The following is a 12,885-nucleotide window of genomic DNA, read 5'->3' on the forward strand; positions in this document are numbered from 1 at the left end:
GCTCTTCACCAGAAAATTTCAAACATCAAATTGTTTTAAGGATTTTAAGGCAATCGACCAAACCTTAGACCACTAGTGCTGACCTCAACACTATGTAAATCTGCTTTTATTAAAGTCTGCCAGCTTACAGAAAAAAAAAAAAAAACAAACTTAAAACACTCAAAATAAGAAATGGATGTAAAGTTGATTGCATGATATACCATAATGCCCTACTGACAGCTTTGGCAGAGAAACACCAGTCCTAAGCCACAGATTTCTGGAACTGGAAAAGACTTGCCCATATATACACAATTTATTCTCCCTTTCCCAAACTAACCACCACCATATCATAATTAAATATTTAATTGGTTGGGGAGGGTAGATTTTGAGTCCTCTAAGTTTAGTTAAGCAGGTGTTAGTTACCATTCATCCCAGAGAAGGCAGGAGCACCATCCCCCACATTTCACACATTCTGAAGGGTCACCAGTGGCTTCCCAGTCCTTTTTAGGGGTCATTTCACTGTTATCAGCTCCTCTGGAAGGTTTGAGTTGAACACATCCAGAATAAACCAGTTTTAGTTTGGGTGGGGTGGGTTTGTGGCTCAGGATGGTATCAAACACACAACATGAAACCATCATCAGCTGTGCTGGACATGTACAGACACCAGGAACAGGACAAAAATTCATGAAAGGGTTTGCCTCTTCTTCCTAGCTAATGGGAAGGAAGTAACTCTGGTCCAATAAACTCAGCCTACTAAAAAATTACAGCATCCAAACATTTTTCCATGTTGATAATCTTCCTGATTTGTTCATGATGCTTGTTTTTGAAAAATCTTCCATAAATGTCATGTTCAAGATTTTCTTTTACAAGTGACACAAAACTGTAGAAAGTTGTAGACGTAAAAACTAGAATTAGAAGGAAACATTTTTAGTAGATTGATTTATCATCTGAACATCTCAGAATAACAAATTACAGTCAATAGTGATATCAAAACACAATTAAGAAACTTTTTAATTGAAAATTGTGTTAATTCAACAATATCTTACAGATTTAGTGTATAAGTGAATTTCTGTTATCATCTACTGTAGAACTGAGAACACAGCACAAGGTAAAGTTAGCAGCACAATGAATCATGCTGTATTTTTAAAACCTTACAATGCCAGTTATGGTTCCAAAAAGAGTCACAAAACTGGGGCCATGGGAACTTCAGGCAAGTGACAATGACACTGTGATCTAGAAATCTCTTTCAGGAGGATTGTGATTACTTGAAATGACAGCTGAGGATATTCTCCAGTAACACTGAACACAGAAATAAACCCCAAATGCAGCTGCAATGATGGCTCACTCCAGTGAACAATCTCTCTGCACTTCTGTCTTCAGCTTAGTTTAAAAGTCACTTTAAACAAGAAATTCTCGGGAGGGTTGGCAAGTTTTCTACATCCTGACTCATCTCAACTTTCTCATCAACTGAAATTATGGAGTATTTTCATACCCACACTTGTCTTTTGCTTCTCTTCTGTTTTCCTTTAACAGCCCTTGCTACCCAGAATGGGACAGACAGGGAAGAGAAGCTGTGGCTTCTCTCTGTTCTAGAACAATCTTCACCACCTTTGTTGATGCTGTTGTGTCTTCAGTAGGGTCTCTTTAATTTAATTTTTAATAAATGATCTAAAAATGGAGCTCTCAATTCTAATGATTAAGTCAGTTTCTCCACCTTACTGGCAAAAGGTCTTTTCACATATTCCAAGAAGTGTCCTCATCTGACTTCTCCCAGTTGTAAACCTTTGCACTTATGCTAAATATTCCCAGCACATCTATAAATATTTTCAGATTTATGTTCTCACATCTTCATGTGTCAAACCATACATATTTAACATCTGGATCTCAAAAATCAATTCTCTCAATCTGCAAGTTACTTTTTTGCTGCTTTCATGAACCCACTGCAAATTTACACCATTAGCAGAAGTAAAATACCTCTGATTACCAAGATAATTTAACCACTGGATGTGACCTCCCACGTGCCATGAGTTACCACTCAGTAGAATCTATATTGAGCTCAACAGTGTATAAATAAGGAATATATTTTAGAATGACATCCACTACTGAGAACATTAATATAAACCCATTGCTTGACAGATTTTCCTAATGATTTGTCAGTTTAATTGCACCAAATGAGAGCTTTATTTGCTTTATTTAGTTGAATTTGCCTGGTTCCAAATCTGACTGACTTTATTATCAATGTTTTTCATTAACAAAACAGTGAATTTAATACTTACTATTTTCTCCATGTAGAAACATCAGATCAATTTAAACATAAATATTTTAGTCCTCCTCCAAACTAAACATCTTGCTCTTCAAGCACCCAAAGAAGAGAGGTTTTCCTCCACCTATCAAAGCTCTATGACATTTTGAACACCAAAATACTAAGAAAGAGAAGACTATAAGCAGCTGCCTATCAGTAGTGACTGATTCTCATTCTGAATGTAGCAAATGTAAACATCTAATTTTTAAATCTGGCTATATAAAACCAACAAGGGTTTCAGAAACTGCTATATGATTTTTTATAACAAAAAAGTCTGTTAGAGCACAGCTGAAGAAACAATGCTGTTTACTCTTTCCCTTGTATAATCTGTAACTATACAATAATCAGAATTTCTGATCCAAACCTGATGGGTTGCAATTCATTGCAGTGAAAATAGGGGCAACCTCAGAAACTGGAATGGAAATTCTAAAAATTATGTCTGATTTCATTAAGCCTCAAAGTTCTACTCACCCAGCTGAGGACCTCCTGAGAACCCTCACCACAGCCAAGATTTCCAAACCCTCAGTAAAACCAAGCTGGAAAAACTGCATCCTAATTTTAAATACAGAACATGAGAAGTCTCAGACTAGGGAGCAAACTGCAGACTCTGCTATGAGCTGCTGCCTTCTGGACAAAAGCAAATCATTTCATTGAAGGATGCACATTAATGATACAAAGGTAATTACCTTGAACTTACAGTGAGATGAACTGGCACTTTGAATTTAAGTGTCAGACCTGCTACCATTCTGTTTTTTTTCCTCTGATTTAAACAAAAGAGCAGAGTCTAAGGCTCAGCACTTGCCAGAAGAGATCTGTAGCTGATGTCTCAGCAGCTGGTTTTAAAACAGAAGGAAAGTATTCTGCCCCACAAAAAAAATTAAAGATTTAAAAATTACCTTGTAATCTTGAATTTGTAGAATTTACAGCTAAGAATATTATTACATATCTGGATTCCCAACTTTGCTTAAAAGTGAAGGCACCATCCCTGAGGATTGACTTCATCTGCAAATTCAGACTGTCTCACCACATCTGCAGTGAGCAAGACCAATATTTTCTGGCCTCTGTAGGCTCTTATTCAAGACACTTCTGTACAGGTGGCACAGTGGCAAGGGACACAAGGAGCCCAGCAGGCCCCTCTCAGAGTGCACAGCACCTTACCTGAGCTCTTGTCAGACCTGCAGTATGTTTTGTGGCATTTTTACATGCTCTGTTATAAAGGCAATAAGGAAGGACATTCAGTGCCCATGAAAACTGACAGATAACGCATCTGAGAGAAACAACAGGTATGGAGAAGATTGTTCAAGACAACCTAGATGAGTTTCAACAGCAGACTGGCTTAGAGCTAACAGGGTATCAAACTGATGAGGAGAATCACACAAAACTATCCACAGAATGTTTCCTTACACTGAACCACCTGAATCCATCTCCACTGGCAGTCCAGGATCACACCATGGGATCCCCTCTGGCAGCCTGGAACCTGCTGTAACCACTCTGGAAGCACAGCAGTGTTTTGGAGCTAAGCCCTGCTATGGAATCAATTAACTTGGCAAGGCAGTTACAGAAGACAATTAGTACAATTTCACAGATGTATCTGCATTTTATGGTAAATAAGTGGTTAAACAAGTAAATCCATGGAGCCCTTCAAGATTTTATTGAGCTGCAGGACAGAGTGAGAGAACTTTCAACATTAATTCCATCTCTCTGGTACCCCATTCCAGGGCTGCTGCAGACTCCTGCATTCTGGATGTTCCTCCTGGGCCAGTCCCCACCCTGCACACACCATCAGGCAGAGCCAGGGTCACAGGGAACAGGAGCAGAGGGGATATTTCCCAGCACAAAGCTGCTCTGCCGGCCCCTTTGGATGCATGGGGTGACAGCCAGGGAAGGACTGGGAGCAGATGAGATGCTTCACTGACAGAACATCCTCTGTCCCAACAGGAGAGCTGAGATCTGAACCAGAATTGGGGGTAGAGAGGGCAGAGATCTGAACCAGAATTGGGGGTAGAGAGGGCAGAGATCTGAACCAGAATTGGATGTTGGGAAAGCTGAGATCTGGACCAGAATAAGGTATGGGGAGAGCAGAGCTGAGATCTGAACCAGAATTGGGGGTGGGCAGAGCAGAGATCTGAACCAGAATTTGGGGTGGGCAGAGCACAGATCTGAACCAGAATTGGGGGTAGAGAGGGCAGAGATCTGAACCCGAATTGGGGTGGGAAGAGCAGAGATCTGAACCAGAATTTGGGGTGGGCAGAGCCAAAATCTGAAGCAGAATCAGGCAGCAGATCAGGGGCTGTACCCAACATCTCAGCACCCCACAGACCAGCACAAAGGTTAAAAGGATCTCTTGTCATAACTAAACAACTGAAGGTGTATTTGAGGTGTGGTTAACGAAACTTTTCCCCACAAGGCAGGAGCCTGTGCATGAGTGGAAGATATAATTTTGCTTAGATATTTAAAAAAAAAAACCCAAGCCCAAATCCCCAGTTGTTTTAGAGATATTTCCCATGCATTTCTGCTCAAGCAGCTAAACAGAAGAAATACCAATTAAGTTTGGAAGACTTTTACATAAACCATAATCTTTATGTTACAATGCAGGGGGGGTGAAGGATTTTCATTAACGTTTTTCCTTTGTTTTTTTCACCAAAGGCCTAAGGGAAGAATCAATGTTCAATGCTTTTTTAGTTTGCTTTGACTTTTTAAACCCAGGAGTTAGTAAGCTAGTGTTTCTTACTTTTGTGGAGGCAAAAATGTAAAATAAAAACAATAAAATGAAAAAGAAAAGGAAAAAAAATTAATCCAGATAATGAAAGCAATGATAACTTCCATTCTGAAATGACAGCTAAGGAGGTAAATTATAAAATACAATTTCTTGTAAGTGCTGAACAAAAATAGCTCAGCAACTCAGACAGTACTCAAGCAATGAAGTCTCGGATGTAAACCAAAAGGAAACCAGATTTGGGTTTTTACCAGAGAAAGTAAAAGTTAAAAAAAAAAAAAAAAAAAAAACTTTTAATTTGCTGTCATTGTGTCTCAGATATTGGCAGAGCTGATCCACAGTAAAAACATAAACTTTGTTTCCTCTAATGATGAACAGTTATCCTTAGCAGATTGGGATACACATTTCTGCCATTTTTCACTCTAAATAATAATATCAAATGCCATGACTTGTCCTTCTGATGGAGAACCTGCACAGGGATGCACAAGAGTAAAGGAAAAGTGTCTCAGATCACTAAAGCCAATAACATGGAACAAGCAGTTATAGATAAGAATACCAAAATGCATTCAGGGCTTAGTAAACAATACATACGTTAAAATAAAATTAAATTAAATTTTAAAAAAGCTTTTTGCCAGGTCTGGCAAGAAAGTATTTCTGAGAGAAATGTAAATATTACAGTCTTTTTCTCCAATAAAAGCAGCCCCATCTTTAACTACATCTCCAAACCACTGAAAGTTTCCACTGCCTCAACTGCTGATCAGTGTGAGGAGCAGGCAAAGGATGAAGCAAACACAACATGAGCTGAAGCACTTGGCTGAACTGGAGCCACTAAATATAGCAGCAGCTGCCACCCAAGGTGGGAAACTGTGCCCTGCTAACACAGAAACTCTGCCTTTGAATTAGCACCTCCATCTCTTTGTAAAGATTGCAGGATGAAAAGCTTGCCCCACATCATGAACTCAGGGAGCAGATTGACAAGGCAGGGGTGGGGTAACCTTGGACTACACAAAACACAAAGGGAAGCCAAGCACAAAAAGCCAACATCCCAACAAGGGAGAGGCAAATAAAAAGCATCAGGTGGCATTTGAAGCTTTCATGGAAGGTTTGAAGCTTCACACACAATCCACCCTGTAACTATAAGGAATTGCAATGAAACACAGAGCAGTCTGTCCATTAAAATACACATTTTGAGAGTATGGAGAGCTTCTTTGACACTGAATGGAGAGGACTGTGTATTCAAATAATAAATGAAATCTGGTTATTTTAACCTATATAATGAGTCTTCCTGAAAATGATTTTTAGCTGATGCTGTGGTAGTTCCAGGTTGTTCAAGAGAAATCACTTATTCCATCTTGAAAACCTTACAAAGGCTGAAGAATGTGACATTGTAGGGATGAAACTGAACATCATTAAAAAGAGGCCCAGAATTTTGCAAACAGTTGTTCTGGATACCATTTTCTGACTTTGCCAAGCAGCATTAGATTTGCTTTACTTGAGCAATTCCTAAAGTAATAAAACCATGTTATGTTACACTTTCAAGCAGCAAAATGCTCAAGAAATTTGCTTACTAATAGAACCATATGGTTTTATAAGAGCTGGCCACAAATGATTCATTAAAAATAATCTTGTTTGTCTCATTTTTAAACATTTTCTTAAAAAAACCTATTGTAGCATTTCAGTAGTTTTGCCTAACCTAAAATTCATTGCTATCTGCAAAAGCCATTATCTGCTCTATCACCTGTGAGGAAGAAGAGAATCCCATCCCTCTTGGCAGTGTCATGATTAAAAACTCCACTCCCTTGTCAGTCATCTTCCCTTCAGCAGGAACTGAAGTTGCTTTATGTTTTAGCAAAAATCACATCTTATCACTCTTCTTGCTCCAAACCCTCCAACTTTTCTTCATGTTCAAGCCTCAAACTTGCCTTGATGCTTTAATTCTTCTGCTCACAGCCCTTTTTTCAGGCCATGTTCCTGCCACAGGCTGTCCATCTATCCTTGGACATTTCTGCCATGGTATGATACTGGTGACTCAATTCTTTCCTTTGAAAATTAAATATTCACCCAGTATGTCCTAGATTGGCATTCCCTTCTTGCCCATCTTTAAACTTCTGAACTCCCAGGGGTCCCAGGCCAGCAGGAATCTCTTGGCTCACTTAAGTTCCCTCTCAACTATTATTATTATTATTACTGTTGCATACATAACTGCACTGAAATAATCTCAGAATTTCATCAAACCAAATTCTTGCTCCCACTGTGCATAGAGGGTTTTTTACAATGATCTTACTAATTATTAAAAACTGCATTCAGTGGCTGATAAATTTCATTGAAACAGATTTTCATGATCACAGCATTTGACCACCATCAAGTGTTGCCTTGATTTTTAATATTCATTATGACATGTGAAACTACTCTGTGGTTTACAGGAGAAAACAAGCACCAAAGGAGAGTCTGGTCACAATTTATTTGTCACATCATTCATATGTGCATTTTCAGTACAACTCTGTTATAAAAACACCAAACCCTAATACACAACACAACACAACTGCTAAGAGATACAGAAAAAAGTCACCAAATTGTACAATAAACATGAGATATCCTGGCCCTGCTAAAATATTTCATCATGAGAAAATGTCTGAACCTCAGCAGCTGAGTGCACACGAACTGCTTCAATAAACTCATAAATAAGCAATTTTGAAAATTTCTTCATGTGCAGTAATTTCACGACTATAAGCCGCACCTGATTATAAGTCGCACGTTACAATACAGAGTGTGATAAAAGGTATCTGTTCTATCACCACCTATTGAGGGTGGGGGCACTGATCCTTATCTCCGTGGGAGATATTCTGCTAATGAGCCATCCATTGAAACCAGGCAGGGCATTGTTCTTTATCTTTTCACAACCCATCCTTCCTCCAGCCAGTCATTTTCTGCTCATGGCCATTGAGTCCCACTGTGGGACTGATAAAATTACTGTATCCCATTGGAAGTTGCTCCAGCCAGGGGGAAGAGCCCAACATTTCTTACCAAGATAAAAACAGAGGTTTTGGGACACTAAGGGAGCCCCTTTCTCCACTGGACTCCAGAGGAAAACCGGATTTCTCCACATCACCACTGGATCTCCGGAGGGAAACTGCACCTTGTACAGGAGCACTGCTCCAACTGAGCCACATCTGTCACTGCAGGAGGATGCAGCCACCATGGAATGGGACTGCTGCCAACACCCTGCCTGACGGGTGTCAGGTTGTACTCTGACTGTGTCAGGGTTTGTGGTTTGTTTCTTTGTAGTACTGTATTTCTATTTTAATTTCCCTAGAAAAGAACTGTTATTCCTAATTCCCATATCTTTGCCTGAGAGTCCCTTGATTTCAAAATTCTAATAATTTGGAGGGAGGGGGTTTACATTCTCTATTTCAAAGAGAATATCCTGCCTTTCTCAGCAGACACCTGTCCTCCAAACTAAAACAGCAACTTTTCGTTCTTTGTCCATATATAAGCCGCACCTGATTATAAGCCGCACTTTGGGTTCGGACCAAAATTTTAGTCCAAATGGTGCAGCTTATAATTGTGAAATTACTGTAATTCTTTATCTATATGTTGCTGATGACACCAAAATATTTCCAATGTGGTCTTTAAGTTATATTCAACAGAACAGAGACAGTGAGGGAGATTTTCAGAGTCAGGGCAAGGCTCACCTTGTTGCTGGCAGGGTGCTGATGCGAGTGAAGAAAACAGAGGGCTCCACCTCGACGTGCAGACCCAGGGCAAGGTTCCTGTAATATCCTTCAGCATGTCCTGGTCCACCAGAGTACTTGAAGTTCAAAATGGCTTCCAGTGTCTGGAGGAATAAAAGTCAATTCCTTGTTAGCTATTTTTCACTACTGTGCATTTCACAAGTTCAATTAAATTAGGCCACAGAAGTGATTTGCAAATTTGCTTTCCTAACCCATCCATTCTGTTATCTCAGGAAAAAAGGCAATCTAACAAATAACTGCAGCTTAGGCAAACAGTTGCCTAATCCTTTTGAAAACTAAAGAGTGCAGCACAAAGTCAGCTGGACTTCCCTTTACATAATTCCTCTCCATATCACATTCAACACTGAAAAAATGAAGAGTTTCTTTAAAGAGTTAGGGTTTATTAAATGCTGCACTTTTTCATACTCCTGAAAAATATTCACCACTTCACTATCTGCAAAATCAAATGGAAAATCCCCAAAGTTCTGGGGCAGATAAAGATTATACAAAGAGGAGAGAATCTGGTCTCTCAACAAGTCAGTGCAAACTTACTCTCATGTCCATGAAGTAACAGATTGGAACAACACCTAACTGCATGCACCTTGTCTTTGTGTTCATTTTATAGGAAAGGATTGGTTAGTAAATAGTAGAAATGATGATCTAGCATGAGCCTTATGCACTCCTTGCTCTCAGCAGCACTGAGCCTTTACTTCTGTGAGAAAATTTGGGGATTTGTGTCTTTCCCCTCGATGAACAGCATGGGAGAAGCTTCCAAGCACAGTCCCCAGGTCATCATCAGTGTTCAAGCTCAGAGCAGCCCTGTGACTGACCCAAAGAGATTATTCACCACCTCTTCTTTCATTATGTTCCTGAAATATGATTTGCTGGAAGCAAGGTGAGAATTTGGGAAATGTCAGAGGACTTTTTTTCCCCCCTCAGTTTTTATTCTGGTCCTCAGGCAGCTGTTAGTGCCACATCTCAGAGCAAGGACAGAGGCTGTGCCAGCCCTCCCCCTGAGATGGACATCACACATTGTGCTGAATCCTGTATCTGGAAGGACAGACACTTCTTAAAAGGCTTTAGAAACAACACCAATTTTGCCTTTGTTTGGCTTTTAGCTCATTCTTTATTAAAAAAAAAAAAAAAAAGGTAAAAAATGCCAAACCTCAAGTCAACAACTTATCCAGGAAAGCAAATCTATTTATCAGACACCATCAAGCCTCAGATAGGTAAAAGCACTCTGCTTTTCAACTGAAGATTTACAAAAAATTTTATGAGACCTGTTATTTTTTTTCATGAGCTCTAAGGAACAATCTAAGGATTTTCTGACTTACAAAAAAACCCATTTCTGTTTGATACCATTCTGTTTATAAGTCTGGCTGAAGGGAAAAAAAAAAAAGAGATAGAATTATTTTCTTGAAATAACCACAATCCAGTGATTTAAATACCAAAATCAAGAGTTTAATGTTCTGCTGCACTTAACTGTTCTGCCTATTTCCAACTCCCATTTAAGTGGACTAATTTTAATTCTTAATTTAGTTTCATTAAAATTCATGAGAGTCCCCTTACAATACAAATAAAACCCTTCACTGGGCACTCTGGACATACCCGTCTACTCTGTTTATGTCAATTCCTAATTTGTAGTTAATGAACTTAAGTTCATGTTATGTCAGGAGAGCTAATCAATATTAAACACAAAAATAAAAAAGCACAAACCCATTCAAAACATACTTCATCCTAATTAACCAGCTGGACCATTTCATAAAACTCAGAGCCAGGCTCTGTAAGTACAGGGATCTGACACGACTTAGGTTGTCATGTAAGAATGGACTTCAATTTCAATTAGGGCATGGTGAAAACTCTCTGCATGTTCTGTGTGATTGCTGTGATGCTCACAGTGTCCTGCTGGGAAAAGCTCCATGGTTCACTCCACACTGTGGCACAAAGTTGCTCCAGCAGGCCCAGCCCCATTACAGGTAAACACACCAGATTGCAGCTTGAAAGGTCACAGAGCATCACTGTTCTGAATTCCAACTCCTTCCCATCCCAGACCAAGTGAAAAACCTCCAGGAAAAAGGCTAAAATTACAACCATTATGTGCCACTGATGAGCAGGAGAGTTTAAGGACAGCATCATAATCTTGGTCCCTGTTGCAGTGAGGAATTTGTGGGAGAAATCCTGATGATGATGCTGTGTCTCCCAAAATCCCACTGGAGAGAAACAGGGAAAAGGAAACCCAACCATCTTCTATTGATGCAGACAGCAGCAGGACATCCCTTCTCACCCAAAATGTAAGATCTAACTGGGCACATAAAACACTGAGGAGGGCAGAGATTCTGAGCACTGCAGAACACCCAAACCTCTGTTCTTTCTCTGGCCATGATGATTTGCAGGAGTCTATGAATGTGCATGTGCACACAAAGAAAAAACATCAGGCAGACTTCACATCAGGACTGCAGATGGATGTGCAGGATGACTGAAGGAATTTTTTTTTTCCTGGATCCTTCAGGTGGCTAGAGACAGTTTTATTGCTTAGGATTTATGTAATATGAACAGAAAATAGCATTTAAAAAAAACAAACACAACAAAACAATTCAATCTCCTTTAAAACCTAAAAAATTACTTCACCTATAACATGAAAGATCAATTTTCTATATGATAAAAAAAAATCCTACATTTTCATAAACCTACAAATTTAAAATAATTTATCCCTCTCTCCCACAGCAGAGAATGGCCCAAATGCTACAGCCCCCAATTTAAATAATGCTGTATCCTGACTCCTTGTCAAACCTATACACAAATCACAGCCTGAGCTGCAGATTCTCTCCATCCTTACAAATCCCAGTAGCATCTCTTAGATATCTCCACATTGCATCACTGCAGACTGAAAATGAGATGTCAGGTATGTCACAGGTGTCCCTGAGCATCATTCTGCCTGCAGATGACCCATAAAAAACAAAAGGAAGGAAGGAGGGAGCACACCAGGCTCTCAGGGCAGGCAGGAAAAGAAGCCTATTGATAACTTGAACACATCTGAAATTCAGAAACCTGTAGACTTAGGGGGATTCTTGTTTTTAAGGCAGAGCTCCATTCTGGAAACTCAACAGTAAATATTTACTATGATGGTTTTGTTTTGATAAATTTTTTATTATTTCATTGGTCCTCCTTCTACTGATGAAGAAAAGGAAACAAAAATGTTTCTGTATCTAAGTTCCAAATGAGAGATTCTTAACCAACAGCACCCACTATCAATGACATCTACCAGAATTATTCTGCAGAAAAACTAGCAAAAATTGCTGGTTTGGTTTTTCATGCATTTTGTTTTCAAAGTATTTTTGGCATGTTTGTTCTCATGTAATAAAATTTAAAGCAAAGTTAGAAAGGAACTGAGGTTTGATACCACAAATGAAAAGCAAACCATTGGGCACTAAAGTTTCCTCACTCACTGGTAATAGTCAGCACCCATCTGCCAACACCTCTGATTTTTAATTTTTAATTGCCAATTCAATTGCAATCTATTATTTGCTCACAGCAAATAATTCTACTGAACTACTACCCCAGTACTTCCTACACAGAGTCAAATCTAAAGAGAATTTCCATCTAATTCTACAGATTATTGCTGCTCATGCAGAAGCAGGAACGTTACTGAGAACAGAAAACTCCATAACAGGCAATGACAAAAGAAACAGAGAAATGAATGGGGGAAAAGCTGAAAATGGAATGGGGGAAAAGCCCTGTGAAGGGCATTTCTTGTGCTGGCAAGTGAAATATGGTGCTCAGTCCTTTCTCTCTGCCTGTTCTCAGCTGAGGGATGGTTGACTGAATAGCAGACTCAAGAAAATTTGTCCCCCAAAAAAGTGCTCAAGTTCTGTGTGGCAAATAACACTATTTTAGCTCAAGGATCTCTTAGACCAAGAACATGTTAAGGAACTATAAATCAAGGATATAAGAAATGTAATCATTATATGCTCTCTGTAAAAAAAAAATAAAATTTCCATAGAAGAACACAAAGCACCAGCTTAATTTAATATTAGCTTAATTTAATATTAGCAATGCTCACAATCAGACCTTTTTTTAGAAAAAAAATCTTTCAATATAAGAAAAGCATTTTAAATGTCATTTTCTTAAAAAAAAAAATTGAAAACAAGCTGTAAAAA

General features: G+C 39.0%; 1 protein-coding gene across 7 annotated transcripts in view; it reads right to left on the minus strand.

Annotated features, from left to right (window-relative positions):
- The window catches only part of TRAPPC9 (trafficking protein particle complex subunit 9), a 439,395-nt gene that overhangs the window by 293,154 nt on the left and 133,356 nt on the right, over positions 1 to 12,885 (minus strand). For all 7 annotated transcript variants that reach the window (XM_033069168.2, XM_033069193.2, XM_033069144.2 and 4 more), the window contains one exon: positions 8,690 to 8,832. In XM_033069168.2, coding sequence (XP_032925059.1) covers positions 8,690 to 8,832 — 143 coding nt within the window. The remainder of the gene's footprint in view (positions 1 to 8,689; positions 8,833 to 12,885) is intronic.

The sequence above is a fragment of the Catharus ustulatus genome, chromosome 1 (genome assembly GCF_009819885.2).
Source record: "Catharus ustulatus isolate bCatUst1 chromosome 1, bCatUst1.pri.v2, whole genome shotgun sequence".
Classification (NCBI taxonomy): domain Eukaryota; kingdom Metazoa; phylum Chordata; class Aves; order Passeriformes; family Turdidae; genus Catharus; species Catharus ustulatus.